We start from the raw sequence: 16,804 nt of genomic DNA, 5'->3' as shown, positions 1-16,804 counted from the left end.
ATTTACGGTTTTTACGTTTTATCTTCGGTTTACGATCTGCGAAGATCAGACCATCGGTTTTACTTCAAATTTTAATATGTTGATCGTATGACTGTCCCGGTGACTTTGTGAGGTCACGGGCGAAGATCCGACCGTTGGATCTTCGTATAATTGAGAAATAGTAATTCGGAAGGCGATTCGTGAGAATCCGACCGTCGGATTTTCGTATAATTTTGTGGAGATGTTAGTAAAGGCGATTCAGGAAGGTCTGACCGTTGGATCTTCGTGATAATTTTGGAGGATGATCCTAAAGGCGATCCGTGAGGATCCGACCGTTGGATCATCATTAAATTCAGATCCGACCGTTGGATCATCGTTTAATTTGAATCTGAGCGTTGGATCGTCGTTTAATTACATTTATGAGTTGTTGGCTAAGTTAAGATCATTATTGGATTAGGTTATCGACGGATTGATTTGGCGGACAATTCGGGAAAATTGTTGTTTTAGCTGTTAAGAAGACGCAGCTGGATTAGAGGTGAGTAAACCTCACGTGGTTCATGTTACGAACTGAATAAATTTAATTACTTTATTTTTGTCATAATTGTGTGAAAATATTTATGGAATAAATATTTGTTTTAAATTATATGGACTTGATCAACTACGGTCCATAGGTAAGTAAAATGATTTTATTATACAAATGAATTTCACGGTTTTTATGCTTGAACTATAGTTGGTATTAGTGGTCATTCCTGAGCGGATGATTACGTATGTATATATTTACGTGGAATATATATATTGGTTGACGTGTGATTGGTGTGATGAAATGATTGAGAATGAATTGGATATTATTCAAGCTATTAATCTCGCATTTAATTGTTGAATAATGAAATGTTGATCATGTGGTGTGAAAGCTATTTTATATGCCCAATGGTGAATATGTGGAAATTATTTTAAGAAATATAGATTTGTCTAGAAATAATATGTCTCTTTATGTGGGTGCACATATACATATATACGATCTATAATTCAGAAAGATTGTATTTTGTGGATTTGATTATGTCTGAGAAGTACAATTGTGAAGTCGGGTGTTATCTACTACCCCGTGCTTAAGTGAATTACTGGTAAACGTGTTTTGGTGTTATGTGGAAGTTAGCCTTGGGCCCTAGTCCCTACAGATAGTGCACTATTATACTCTTAGGAAGGTTGCTTACTTTGAGTATACATACTTGGGTATAGTACGTTGGACCCTGGTATGCTGCGGCTTTCCCGTACTTTGGGTATAGTACGTTGGACCCTAGTACGTGGATTTGTGATTTGTTACCAGTCAACCTGGCTTACTCGTGCTTTGGGTATAGTACGTTGGACCCTAGCACTTGTATTTATGATTTGTTACCAGTTAATCCGAAAATTCACTAAAAAGAAAAGTGTACTTATATTATTTTGATCAAATATATATTTGTGATATATTGATAATATGTGAAGGTGTTAGTGAAAAGAGAATCAAGCATGCTTTGCTATAATGTTATTTCACATATTAATGTTGCAATATTTGTTGGTTGTGATCAGTCAAATGTTGAGTTTTAAAAGAAAGCATCGAGAATATACTTATATGTTTCTGTGATTTTTGGAGTTACCTTATGAGTGTGTTGATTGTTTACTTGAGTTATAATAAATATAATTGAATAAATAAACAGTTCTTTCTTGTTTACTCATACGGGCTGTCAAAAGCTCACCGGGTTTTGTGTTGTTGCAACTCCCGGTACACTATTCAAATTGTGTAGCGGGTAGTCTTACAGGTCAGGAGAATCAGGGCAGTGATCGTGCGGTTTAGAGTATTAGTATTAGATTTATAGCATTTGTTTTGTGAGGAGAATTGTGCTCTCTTGAGCTTTATAATTTGTTTTGGTGAGAGTGTACTGTAATAAGTAGCTTGAGGATTTGGTTTATGTAATTATCGAGAGGTGTAATGTGCAGTTGATTTTGAGAAAAAAATTCTGAGATTATAAACAGGGTATTTGAGGTTCATGCTTCGAATATGAATTACTTAAATTCAGAATTCGGGGTGTGACAGATTGGTATCAGAGCGTGAGGTGCATACTTAATGATTTGTCAATACTTTCCGAGTGATGGCCCGTCTGCAGCGGATCCCCATCGTGTGCTCTTCAGTATTGATCAAGTCATTGGTATGTGAGAGTGTTAGAAGTCATCTAGGACGTTTGGTCGTATTAGGAGTTATGAAATACCCTTGGTGTGTTAGTATATTGGTTATTAGGTACTTGTATTGACTTATGCTATGTTTGAGTGTTGTACAAGTTTTAACCACGTATTGCTATGCTTCCAAAGTAATGGACAGATTGGGAAGCATAATTAAGGATTGAGGTAGACCCTTAGGTAGAGGTCTAGTTTTTTGTAGGAACATGATCTTTCTATGGAGACAGTTGAGGATGAGGTGTAGGCATTAGAGGTTGAGCTGCCTGTTCCATTAGTGGTTGATGTGATGAATTCTATTCTTAGGTTGAAATGGTGAAAAATGTTGAGGATTTAGGAGTTAGGAGTAGTTGGAAAGGGAATTGATCTTACAACTCAATATGATAGGAGTGTGAGAGATTATGAGACAAATGGATGCTAATTTTAGCAAGGTGTGAGGAATAAAGGTGCCTTATTAGCCTTAAGACTTTTCTTACTAAAGAGAAGTGTGATACGGGAGAACCTAATTCCTTGGTGTGTTGTGACAGGCTGTGCTTGATGTCTATAGTAGACTTTTGCGTGTGACTTCTTTTGAAAAAGTGTTGTTCTATGTAGTATGTTGCATGATGCATCTTTTATTGTTTCACAAATGAATCTTTTATAACTTTGTTTGTGTGTGCAATACTACCTTGTTGTGTTCGAAATTATTTGAGTGTTTGTTGTGATTTTGGAAAAGTATCAACATACATTCAATCTTATTAATTTTAGGATGAGTCTTTTACCACTTTAATTAGTGCTGGGGCAATAGAGTTAATACTCTAAGCTCTTCATAGGAGGATGCCAATTATGAAAGATGTGTGCAGCATAATTGGCTAAGGTTTTGAAAGAGCAATGGGTGACCAAGGTCCGATCCATGGTGTCGTTGTTGGTCTGTTTTTAAAGAAAAGACTACCACATTCAATCAGTCTTATTACAAACCAGAAGCAAAATAAAGTTATTGTCCAACGAAAGTTAAAATGCAGACAAAGAAATACAATAACTAGAAGATGAATTGTTTTTGCTTCTTCCCCTTTGATTGGGAAAGCTCAGCAATCTCCTCCATGAGTTTGGTGATCTGATCATCGACCTCTTCACTGTCCTGCGAGTCACTACTGGTTGAGTCAAGATCTTCCCAAGGAACATGAGGAGCGGTGCGCGGGCGAGTGGCAGCCCTTTTGCTGTTTTCAGCCTCAGGAGGAGTGTCCTTGTGGAGTGACGCAGCAACGTCCTTGCAAGGAAACCCAGGAGGATGACACTGCATGTTGTTGACTTCCTGAGCAAGCTTGTCCATTGCGGTGTGACAGCGAATCAAAGAGATGTTCATGTCAGAGATGTAATCGATCATGCATGTGACTCGCCAATCCGTCACCATAATATCATCACGGAGAGAGGAGCGCAGAGCATCAATCGAGTCAGACAAGCTCTCCAGGGTGGCCACAGGCCGAGGAGCACGAGCAGCTCGGGAGGAAGAGGACTCGCTAGGATGCAGTCTAGGAGAGCGTCGAGGTAGAGGAGGGGGACTGCGGCTACGCTCACGTGTAGGACGATGGTCCCCAGGACGAGTGAGGCCAGCGCGAGTGGCCGCTTGACGACCTTCTTCTTCCAGAGAGAGAATGCGGCGTTGATTGACGCCCATGCGAGCGGTAACCTTGGTTCGAACCATGATGAAGGAGAAGAAATTTGAAACTACACGCTTAGACAAAACCGAGTAAAATCTGAAGGAGACAAAACGAGGTTTATATAAAGCACAAGATAGGGTTGAGAGAATGTGACAATTGAAGAACGATGATGATGAGTGTTTGAAAGAGATTGTTGTTTGATGGATTGAAGTTGATGAATTGGTGTTGGGGATTTGAGTTTATCAGATGGAAGAAGAGATTTGAGTTTATCGGATAGAAGAAGAGAATTGAGAGAGAATGGCTAAAACTCTGAAGAAAATTTCTTTTCCTTTGGAGTGAACAGTCGCGTCTCCAGAATGCACCTATTTATAGAACAAGGTGAGCAGATCTCCACCGTTGGATGAACGATCTCAGAATTTGAATCCACGCGTTGGATTAAAGTCGCCCCGAAACCCGGAAAAGCTGTTGGCGCGTGTTGAGCGTGTAAGGGGACATGCCGAATTTCGAGGCGCTGTGGCAGACAGCTTTAGCCGAAAGTGATTCTGATTGCCTTAAATCACGGAAGGGATAAGCCGTGGCAGGTGGGCCGTACGTGGGCTTGTCTCGGATCAAGGCCCTCACTGTAGTTGTGGGTGGAGGCCCAATGGGCTGAACTTCTGAAATAGTTTTGGGTGAAATCCATGGGCCAAATTTCTGAATAGTTTTGGGATGAAATTCATGGGCCGGATTTCTGCAACAGTTTTGGGTGTTTTGGGCCGGATTGTTGAAACAATTTGAAACAGCTTGGTTTAAATAAAAGGAATGGTATAGTTATCATCGAGAGCAGCTTGTGCTCCAGTGGTTGGGGGGCAAAGCCTTTGTGCAGCAGGTTAAGGTTTCGAACCTTGCCACCCCTTTTATTTTATTTATGTCGCTTATGACATAATAAATATAACACGTGAGCATATATTATTGGAAGCAGCTCTTGCTTCAGTGGTTGGGAGCAAAACTTTTGTGTTCGAGGTCGGGAGTTCGACCATTGCCTCTTACATTTATTTTTGGATCTTGTATACGCTCAGTATACGGACGTATTTTTATACGTAGAACCGTAGCTTTGTATATTTCTACGGTATGGTATCTGTAGATTTCTACAGTATTGGTAAAGTTGGAGATAGTATAGTCAAGCGTGGTAGTTGAAGTAAGAATTGTGGTGATCAAGTTGATGCTTGGTTAGTGTTCTGAAAACTTTAATCGGGAGAAATGGACTCACGATTAAATTTCGGGACGAAATTCCTTTAAGGAGGGTAGACTGTAATACCCCGAAAATCCAAATTAAATTCCATGGATTTTTAGAAATGATTTTACGATAGTAGGAGCGAATACGGAGCTTGGAGAAGTTGTGGAATTAGTTCGAACGATTTTATTTTCGAAAACGAACGTTTTTTAGGGGGTCAACAAAGTTGACTTTTTATACGTTCAAAATTTGGGAAAACTTCCTTCATGAAAGTTGTAGAGCTCATCGATACGATCTCGTGCATATGTGGAACGCAATATTCGGAGTTCGTATGAATAAGTTATGAATTTTTGAAAATTGAGAATTTTCTATAAATATGAAGTTTTCGGATTTTTTTTCATTAAGGACGAAATAAAATCTATTTTGCTGAACAGTCCCCCATTCCAGCGATTCTCTCTCTCTCTCGGCCTCAGACCCGCCGGGTTTCTGCCGACCCGACCCGGCCGGAAAGGGCACTTCCCGGCGTCCACCGGCCACGACCCGGCCCTCTCCGGACTCGCCGTGCCACGCCCAGCCGCCTGGTGGCCTCCCCTTGCACCGCCGCTGCCCCCAGACGTGGATCGAAGCCCCCCCCGAGCCTAGCTTTTGACCCGATCGGATCTTGGCCGTGCCGGCGTTGCACGGGCCGATCCTCCCCATTTTCGTGTTCTCCTCCTCCCCCTGATCATCCCCATATAAGCCTTGCATGACGATTTTGGGTGTAGAGCGCTTGATCAAGGTTTGACTTTTTTCGACGGCTCTGATTCAATCTGGAATCAGATCAGACGCTCCGGATTAATCCAACTTCAACGCTTGATCTAGGACGATCTAGGCCGAACCAGGCTTAGCTCCAGGTATGGAAGTCGATCACCCTTTCATTTTGAACCAGTTTGTAGTTGGTCACTTTGCCATCGGAGGTGGTTGACCGGAGTTGACCGCCGCGTTGACCGCCCACTGACCACCGCTTGTGGCGGCGTATCAGACCATATTTCGAGTTTTCATTATCTAGGCGATGATTTATGCATCCATACGAGCGTTTTGATATATAACTTGGTCATGTTAGAAAAAGTTGATAAATAGTGGATTTACGTTTTTACGTTACTATTTACGGTTTTTACGTTTTATCTTCGGTTTACGATCTGCGAAGATCAGACCATCGGTTTTACTTCAAATTTTAATATGTTGATCGTATGACTGTCCCGGTGACTTTGTGAGGTCACGGGCGAAGATCCGACCGTTGGATCTTCGTATAATTGAGAAATAGTAATTCGGAAGGCGATTCGTGAGAATCCGACCGTCGGATTTTCGTATAATTTTGTGGAGATGTTAGTAAAGGCGATTCAGGAAGGTCTGACCGTTGGATCTTCGTGATAATTTTGGAGGATGATCCTAAAGGCGATCCGTGAGGATCCGACCGTTGGATCATCATTAAATTCAGATCCGACCGTTGGATCATCGTTTAATTTGAATCTGAGCGTTGGATCGTCGTTTAATTACATTTATGAGTTGTTGGCTAAGTTAAGATCATTATTGGATTAGGTTATCGACGGATTGATTTGGCGGACAATTCGGGAAAATTGTTGTTTTAGCTGTTAAGAAGACGCAGCTGGATTAGAGGTGAGTAAACCTCACGTGGTTCATGTTACGAACTGAATAAATTTAATTACTTTATTTTTGTCATAATTGTGTGAAAATATTTATGGAATAAATATTTGTTTTAAATTATATGGACTTGATCAACTACGGTCCATAGGTAAGTAAAATGATTTTATTATACAAATGAATTTCACGGTTTTTATGCTTGAACTATAGTTGGTATTAGTGGTCATTCCTGAGCGGATGATTACGTATGTATATATTTACGTGGAATATATATATTGGTTGACGTGTGATTGGTGTGATGAAATGATTGAGAATGAATTGGATATTATTCAAGCTATTAATCTCGCATTTAATTGTTGAATAATGAAATGTTGATCATGTGGTGTGAAAGCTATTTTATATGCCCAATGGTGAATATGTGGAAATTATTTTAAGAAATATAGATTTGTCTAGAAATAATATGTCTCTTTATGTGGGTGCACATATACATATATACGATCTATAATTCAGAAAGATTGTATTTTGTGGATTTGATTATGTCTGAGAAGTACAATTGTGAAGTCGGGTGTTATCTACTACCCCGTGCTTAAGTGAATTACTGGTAAACGTGTTTTGGTGTTATGTGGAAGTTAGCCTTGGGCCCTAGTCCCTACAGATAGTGCACTATTATACTCTTAGGAAGGTTGCTTACTTTGAGTATACATACTTGGGTATAGTACGTTGGACCCTGGTATGCTGTGGCTTTCCCGTACTTTGGGTATAGTACGTTGGACCCTAGTACGTGGATTTGTGATTTGTTACCAGTCAACCTGGCTTACTCGAGCTTTGGGTATAGTACGTTGGACCCTAGCACTTGTATTTATGATTTGTTACCAGTTAATCCGAAAATTCACTAAAAAGAAAAGTGTACTTATATTATTTTGATCAAATATATATTTGTGATATATTGATAATATGTGAAGGTGTTAGTGAAAAGAGAATCAAGCATGCTTTGCTATAATGTTATTTCACATATTAATGTTGCAATATTTGTTGGTTGTGATCAGTCAAATGTTGAGTTTTAAAAGAAAGCATCGAGAATATACTTATATGTTTCTGTGATTTTTGGAGTTACCTTATGAGTGTGTTGATTGTTTACTTGAGTTATAATAAATATAATTGAATAAATAAACAGTTCTTTCTTGTTTACTCATACGGGCTGTCAAAAGCTCACCGGGTTTTGTGTTGTTGCAACTCCCGGTACACTATTCAAATTGTGTAGCGGGTAGTCTTACAGGTCAGGAGAATCAGGGCAGTGATCGTGCGGTTTAGAGTATTAGTATTAGATTTATAGCATTTGTTTTGTGAGGAGAATTGTGCTCTCTTGAGCTTTATAATTTGTTTTGGTGAGAGTGTACTGTAATAAGTAGCTTGAGGATTTGGTTTATGTAATTATCGAGAGGTGTAATGTGCAGTTGATTTTGAGAAAAAAATTCTGAGATTATAAACAGGGTATTTGAGGTTCATGCTTCGAATATGAATTACTTAAATTCAGAATTCGGGGTGTGACAAAGATGGCAACGATCGAAGATTCTAAGCCTCATAGAAGACCCAATCTGGATAAATAGGGCCCGTCCGATGACGGCGCCGTAAGGGCGCGCCGCCGGACGAGAAGAGAGAAAAGTTTTTTTCGTTCGCAGAGTTGAAGTTTGGCCATTTTTCTAGTAGTGCATAGATCATTAACAATAAGCCCTTTCTTAATTTTGTATGTTGTTATCAAATTTAGAAATTAGGGCACATTGCTTCAAATCAATTCGTTTTACATGTAATATATTTGTAGTCATGCAGATGTATCTAGCTAGCAGCTCCGGCAACTCATTCTATATATAGTACGTAATGTATTTGCTGCAGGCTCTTGATCGATTGCTTTCGAATCCAGGTAGCTCTATTTAAAACTGTAGTAGTACAAAAATGATTGGTTGACTATTCACTGGTTCAATCAGGTTGACTATTCTACGGCGCCCTAGCTACTATCGTTTTTTTCCTCGCCTTCTCTCCATTCATTCAATGGCCTCCATTGATACTGTCACAGCAAGCTTCGCTGCCTCTCTTACCCTCGCTGAAGGTGGCAGCACCCCTGATCTGGGAAAGATTGGTGGTGGGTCCTGTACGTGCGTAGTTCCTCCCAATCTTTTCTGCCTGGCAAACCTCTGACCCGCAAGCCGGTTGATCGTAAGGCATTCAAAGCTCACTTCCATCGCACTTGAATGGTGGATAAAGAATTTAGGGTTCAGAAAGAGGCTGGAGATTTGTTCTTGTTCTCCTTTGAATCAGTGCATGATCGTAACAAGGTACTCCGAGGTGGGGTTCGGTGTTTTGATTGAGCCCCAGTTTGCTTTGAAGAGTACGACGACGTCAAGTTGTTGCATGAAGTCCAGTTTAAGCATGTTCGAGTTTGTGTTAGGGTTTCTGGGATCCCTCCCTTGTATGAAGAACCTGAGAACTTCACTCTCATCAGTAATCTCTTGGGTGGTTTCTTGGATTATGACAAGAAGGAATTCAAGAAGGGATCGATTTGGATTTTATTTACTCATGATTTTATTTAAGCAGAATTTCATTTGAGGTGAACCAAAGAAGACAATCACGGCTTTTTCTTTTTTCTTTTCTTTTTCCTTCTTTTATATTAAAAGTCTAAAACTTAACCAAATTGCACTTGAAAGCTGTATAATGTAGAGTTGTAGACTGCAATAGGAATATTTTGGAAGAAAAAGGTAAAATGAAAATAGGCTGCTGCAGAACATACCCTTCACATTGAGAACCAATTGTATAGTTGACAATGTCCAAAGTCCGAACCCCTACATTTTGTTTCATTGTTTGACAACATCTATGATCTATCCATTGTTTGTCTACAATGGCAACTTCACCATACCACTGAACTTAGCTCAACCTCACCCCGGCCCTGGTGTATATATGCTTGATGCAACACATGTGCTAATTCTAGCTCAACCTCAGATATAACCAAAAAAAAAAGAACTCTAAGGCCCCAAAAGTAATTTTCAATAATTAACACTAATTAAATATGTAGCATTTAACTGTAAATGTTACTTCCATACTTAGAAACGGAAATGGATTCTCTGACGTGCTCGTTTTTGCTTGCTTCACTGTTCCCCGGTCATGTATGAAAAATCAAGGGGTTCATATTTGACCACAGAAACTGAGAAACATGCTAGATACTTACGAGAAATGAAAGAAAATTAAGTAGTTTCCAATTATGGATTATGTAGGTAGTATACTTGTATGTACTTGCGAAGCAAGCAAATCCAGAATCCTTTGGTCTTCTCCTTCTAGAGTTCTAGACACGATATTTGGAAAATTAATTAGTGCAAAAATCACATCAAATCGATCGGATTCAGAGATTTGATGTACGCCTATATATAGTTGACATGGTCCATTCTGCTCAACGTCTATATGCATACTCTCATATAGACATACCGTAGATCATTAACAATAAGCCCTTCCTTAATTTTATATGTTATTATCAACTTCTAGAAATTAGGGCACATTGCTTCAAATTCGTTTTACATGTATAATATTTGTAGCCTTGCCGATGTATCTAGCTAGCAGCTCCGGCAACACGTAATGTATTAGTTGCAGGCTCTTGATCATTTGCTTTCGAATTCGGGTAGCTCTATTTAAAACTTAGTAGCACTACCTGTTAATATATCAAAATGATTGGTTGACCATTCACTTTTTCAATCAGATGGAATTATTGGTTATTATTTTAGAATAATATGAGATTTTATTCTGATATGATCTATTGAAACTCTTGTGGATTGACTTGGCCTCGCCTGGCAGAGCTTACTTTTAATTAACTATGTAATGGGAATGTCGATTGATCCCATTAGAAAGGGGTTCTTCTGGCAGTTATAGCCTCAATTCCTTATCTATAATATTCGTAATCTTCTTTGGTTTTCTATTTTACTATTTCTTCTGGCTGGTGTTCATATCTTTGACTATTTTTGAAGCTCTATGATTGCTGCATTGCTTCCCAGAGCAGCAAGTTAAGAAGATATATGTGTGAATGAACTGGATATTAAGGATAATGCTGGCGGATATCTATACGTACGTACTTATCTGCCTAACCCTCTGATTTTGAATTGTTTGAGCGAAAGTAATGGAAATCAACGATTCTATACATAACTGACGTGATCAGCTACGTGGTTTGACTTTGACTGCCTGTTATAAGGAGACTTTCTAATATAAATATGATTTCGACTAACAATTAAGGCATGTGGTCTAACCCCCAATCATTGATCTTGGCATATATTGTCTTCAATTTAAGCCCGTGCGCGCATTATTAGGGTTAGGGTTAGGGTTAGGGTTAGGATTAGGGTTAGACCTACGCATTATTAGCCCAAAACTGGCAGTCAAAATCATGAAAGGCTTGAGGGTGCAATAATGCAATTGATAGGGTCTTAATAATGCATAATTATCTTCTTACGGAAAAGAACAAAATTCCCCAAATACTAGTACGTGACTAATTAGTTTGAGTTTTATGGTGAACACACATCTAATCCAAAGAGCCTTCTTAGAAAGCTTACGTCGACAATCATTTCTGGGATCGGACTTGTAGCCATCTGTGTTTGATAATCGATTATCCACAATTCCCGAGATTCCTGTATAGTATAACCACCCTTTCTGTAATTAGTTATATGACAAACAGATTTTGGTTTGACCTCTCCCAAGTCCCAACTTCTCTCGTTGGATTCTTGTCCTGTGATGTCCCCCTCATGCCAACTTAGTTTTCTAGCAACCTCTCCAGACGATGAATGAACATCTTTGATTACATTGATCTCTCTCGGAACTATGATATTTCCAGATCGAGCAGTATTAGTTTAGTTATTGACTTCTTGTTTTATGTCTTTAGGCCATTGGCCCGTCTTGGCTTACAGATGTCGTTTTCGTTTTTCCCTTGTAATTGCTGCTATTTTGAGCCAATTGTAAGTCTTGGTGTCCATCCTAACTAGCTTGAAAACCAGTTACATATCATATATATTGACATATCCAATGAAGAGAACGTATCATACATATTGACATATCCAATGGAGAGACGAGCTGAAAGCCACAAGCACCATAGCTAAATTATAGCTGACAAGTCTGGTACCCAGTACAATAATAACCACGACAATCTTACAAAGGCAATAATATCACATTGAATTCAAATGAATGGTCCATTAGTACGTGCTATATAGGGTCCATGCCCTGACTATATATTGCAATTATTTTGCTTCACAACTGGACACCTTTCCGAATTCATAGATCGATCTATAACGTTTCGATTTGCGTATGCATCCCGGTGATTGATGATTATTCTTAGGGCACATTGTGGATGATATTTGAGGAGTCAAAGTCCGGCTATATTGTAACAAAAAAAAAAAAAAACAAGTCCGGCTATATTAAACGCTTATGATGTGTTTATCGTTTAGTTCGTTGATAATTTTTTCACTAAAATCTATCCTATTATCAGGTCTAAGAGCACAAATTAAAAACAAACAAAGATTGAAAACTATATGTATCTATTGTTGCTTTGAATTTTCTGCAAGTCAAAATTAATGGGAGGTGATTTGCATAATATTCTAATCTAATTAATTCTTTAGACTTTCGAGAATTAACTTTGTCTCGGTCAAACGCATATCCGCTATAAATTCCCACCCGTACACACATCAAAAACACAAACCAATCAGAACTTTTCCAGATACACAAAATATCCAACATGCTAGAAATGGCACCAAGGCTTTCACAGCTCTTACTCCTTCCTATTCTTCTAGTTCTCTCCATTTGTTGTACAGCCTCAGCTTCATCCTCAGCTCCTGAGAACTTTGTTTCATGTCTTTTAAGCCATTCGCTCCCTTCTCACCCAATCGGTCCAGCAATTTACACTCCCAACAATGCTTCTTACTCTTCCGTTTTGGAATCCTACATCCGAAACCTCCGTTTCAATGAATCATACACCCGAAAACCTTACCTTATTATCACCGCATTGCACGTATCCCATGTGCAACAAGCCATCCTTTGTGCTCAAAAGCACAACTTACAGATGAAAATTAGAAGCGGAGGTCACGATTACGAGGGTGTGTCGTATGTGGCTGAAGTCCCATTCTTCATCCTCGACCTGTTTAATCTTCGAACCATCAACGTAGACATCAAAACCGAGACTGCATGGGTCCAGGCCGGTGCTACTCTAGGCGAACTTTACTACAGAATTTACGAGAAAAGCAAAGTCCATGGATTTCCCGCCGGTGTATGCCCCACAGTCGGTGTTGGAGGACACTTCAGTGGCGGTGGATATGGTAACATGATGAGAAAGTACGGCTTGTCAGTTGACAACATAGTCGATGCACAAATAGTTGATGTGCATGGAAGACTTCTTGATCGAAAATCGATGGGAGAAGACCTCTTTTGGGCCATCACCGGAGGCGGAGGAGCCAGCTTTGGAGTGGTGATCGCCTACAAGATCAACCTTGTACGCGTCCCAGAGACCGTTACTGTTTTCAGGGTTATAAGAACCTTGGAACAGAATGCAACTGACATTGTGTATCGTTGGCAATATGTCGCAAATAAGCTTGACAATGACTTGTTCATCAGGCTTACCATGGATGTTGTCAATGTAACTGGCTCTCAAACTGGAGAAAAGACTCTAAGAGCTACATTCAACGCCTTGTTTCTTGGAGACTCCGCAAGACTACTCACCGTGATGAACAAGAGTTTCCCTGAACTGGGTTTGGAGCAATCAGATTGCCAAGAAATGAGTTGGGTTGAATCGACGCTTTTCTGGACAAGCTTTGCAAACGGGACAGCTCCCGAGGCTTTGCTCTCTAGAGTTCCTCAAGTACTTACCCACTTGAAGAGGAAGTCGGACTACGTCAAGCAGCCAATTCCGAAAGCTGGTTTGAAGTGGATTATTCAGAAAATGATCGAGTTGCAGACGCCCATGTTGACTTTCAATCCTTACGGCGGAAGAATGGCTGAGATTGCGGCATCTGCAAAACCTTTTCCACATAGAGCTGGGAATCTCTGGAAGGTTCAGTATGCAACAAACTGGGACGCTTCTGGGTCCGAGGCTGCGGAGAAATACATCGATTTGACGAGGAAGTTGTTCGAGTACATGACTCCTTTCGTTTCCAAGAACCCGAGGGAAGCCTTCTTCAACTATAAAGATCTCGACATTGGGATCAACCATAATGACAAGGGAAGCTATTTTGAGGGAAGAGTTTTTGGGGTCAAGTATTTCAAGGAAAATTTCGATAAATTGGTGCTTATTAAGACCAAGGTTGATCCTGGTAATTTCTTTAGGAACGAACAAAGTATCCCTACTCTTCCATACTAGAGGAAATAGCTAGCATGCATGGGATAGTAAAGCAATATACGTTTGAGTTGTGTGGATTGTTTAATTTGTAGTATTAACTTCTGAGCTGTTTGATTAATAGCTTCGGATTCACTATGTATATCTTCAACTATATAGTATACCTTTCAACTTGTTTATAAATAATTAATAAATAAACCTAAATTTTGTTAGATTTTTTTTGTTTTTGTGGAATAGATAATTTCATTACTTATCTATGTTATCTATGGACAAAAGGCACGTACATCATATGCTGTCTTACACCAAATAAAACCTAGATGACATAAGCTACCAAGCAAATGACAGCTAATCCTCTTTGTAAACAAAATTAGCACAATTTTTAGACTTAGCCATATGAACACAAATCCAACACTACCTAAATCCTTGCTAGAGCAACCCTAATCGCCTAGGGACCTTAATTGGTGTACAATTAGAGAAGCTAAACTTAAATAGCAAAATATTAGAATCCAAATGCTAGGTACCGAGAAACAAAAAGCTTAGAGCTTCCCTTTGCCCTTGTCCTTAGGGCTAACCTCCTGAACAACAGCAGCAGTAGGGTAAGTGAGACGCAGTGGAGCCACACCCACCTTCTTTTGAGAGCAAGGATTCTTGTTCTTGCTCCCAAGTGGTCTTCCCACCATCCAAATGCAGTAAAAGTGAGCTTTGAATGTCTTAGGATCAACCGGCTTGCGAGTCAGAGGTTTTCCAATCAGGAAGGATTGGGTGGACTTGCGAACAAGACCACCACCAATCTTCCCTAGGTCAGAAGCGCTGCCTCCTTCAGCGAGTGCAAGGAAAGCAGCGAAGCTTGCGGTGACAGAATCAATGGAAGCCATTGGGTGGAGAAAAGTCGAGAAGAGAGCTGTAATACCCGGTCGATTTCTTTTAATCAAAGCAAAGCAGTATTGCTTACTTTCATGATTTCGCTGCTTTAACTTTAATGATTATGCTTGGGTTAACTGATTGAGTTGATCTTCATTGGCCGACACTCTCCCTCACTCACACCCTCTCTCTCTCTCACTCAAACTCTCACTCTCTTTCTCGTCCGAAATCCAACCGAAAACAGAGCAAAGGCTCTTCGGTCTCTCTCTACCTCCACTGGCCACCAAACGGCGTCGAACCACTTCCTTTTGCTTCGTCTCAGCCTTGCGCAGCTGCCAGAGGCAGCCTTGCACCGTGACACGGCCACCAGCGGCGGCGGGAAGCTCCGCCCGGTTTGAGCTCGTTTTGGAACCACGCTTGATATCTCAAGCTACCGGTCACCAATCCTCACCAAAATCCATCCACAAGCTCGCCTCAACTTCCTGAAGCTCCCAGAAGCAGCCTCACACGGCGGCGTGGCCCGTAGCAGTGGCTGCAAGTCAAACCCAACCAAGAACGAAACCGGAGCTATTGATCCGGATATCTCGAGCTACAGACCATCATTTCTTGTGATTCTTGAGCTGGTGAACTCAGATTGAAGTTCTGAACAACTTTCATGAAGGGATCGAAGCGAGAAATTGAAGTTTTTACGTCGGAATTCAAGCTCGCCGGATTCTAGAAATTTTCCGGCCACCGACGCTTTCGATCAAGATATCTCGAGCTGTAGAGCTTTGTTTTGAGTGATTCTTGAACCAGTGAGTTCGTCTTTAAGTTCTGAACAAGTCTCCTGAAGGAATCGAAGCGAAGGGAGGACATTTTTACGTTGATCGAAGCTTCGCCGGTTTCTGGTAAAATTCCGGCCACCTCGACTGTTTTAGGTAATTTCAACCACTTCCGGTCATTTTCAGCTTACATGGTAGTTATGAAAGTTGTCAAGCATGATGAGAGGAAGAAGAGCAGCCCGGCCCCGACACCATTGGTGGTGGTCGGCGGCGGCTCTGCCACTAACTCCGGCGGCCCTTTCCGGCCACCTCCGGGGATCAAAAATATGGTTTCTGTACATTTTCAGATTTTATATTTCAATACGATCATTTCGATATATTATACGCAATTTTTGGATATCGTATGATTAAGTTATGAATTTTTAAGTTTAGATCGATTTCGATCGTTAGATTTGTGATCTGTGAAGTTAGGACCGTCAGATGGACTTGTAGTTTTGATATGATGATCTTATGACTGTCCCAGTGGCTTTGTGCGGTCATGGGCGAAGATCCGACCGTTGGATCTTCGTATAAATGCAAAACAGTGATTAGGAAGGCGATCCGTGAGGATCCGACCGTTGGATCATCATTTAATTTCAATCCGACCGTTGGATTGTCGTTTGATTATGTTTTTGAGTTATTGGCTAAGTTAAGGTCATGTTTGATTAGGTGATCGACGGTTTGATTTGGCGGACGATTCGTGAAATTGTATTTTGAGCTGTTAAGAAGACGCAGCGGGAATTTAGAGGTGAGTAAACCTCACGTGGTTCATATTACGAACCGAATAAATTTAATTACCTTATTTTGTCGTAATTGCGTGAAAATATTTATGAAATAAATATTTGTTTTAAAATCATATGGACTTGATCAACTACGGTCCATGGGTAAGTAAAATGATTTTTACTATACAAATGAATTTCTCGGTTTTATTGCATGTGAACTATAGTTGGTATTAGTGATTATCCCTGAGCGGATAATTACGTATATATATATTTACGTGATTATATGTGAATGGTGTGACATTGAAGAGTGTGGAATTGGGATGATTAAATTATTATGAATTGACATGTGACTTACCATATTTATATGTGATGAACATGATTGATGAGTTCTTGTTAATATT

General features: G+C 40.1%; 1 protein-coding gene across 1 annotated transcript; it reads left to right on the top strand.

Annotated features, from left to right (window-relative positions):
• Nucleotides 1-12,394: 12,394 nt before the first annotated feature.
• On the top strand, nt 12,395-14,077 carry LOC133732718 (berberine bridge enzyme-like 8). The gene has a single exon (XM_062160302.1). It carries the CDS (start codon nt 12,431-12,433, stop codon nt 14,042-14,044), a length of 1,614 nt encoding a protein of 537 aa, XP_062016286.1. The 5' UTR covers nt 12,395-12,430; the 3' UTR covers nt 14,045-14,077.
• The last annotated feature ends 2,727 nt before the right edge of the window (nt 14,078-16,804 follow it).

Source organism: Rosa rugosa, chromosome 2 (genome assembly GCF_958449725.1).
Source record: "Rosa rugosa chromosome 2, drRosRugo1.1, whole genome shotgun sequence".
Lineage (NCBI taxonomy): Eukaryota > Viridiplantae > Streptophyta > Magnoliopsida > Rosales > Rosaceae > Rosa > Rosa rugosa.
This window is presented reverse-complemented; position numbering and strand designations above follow the sequence as displayed.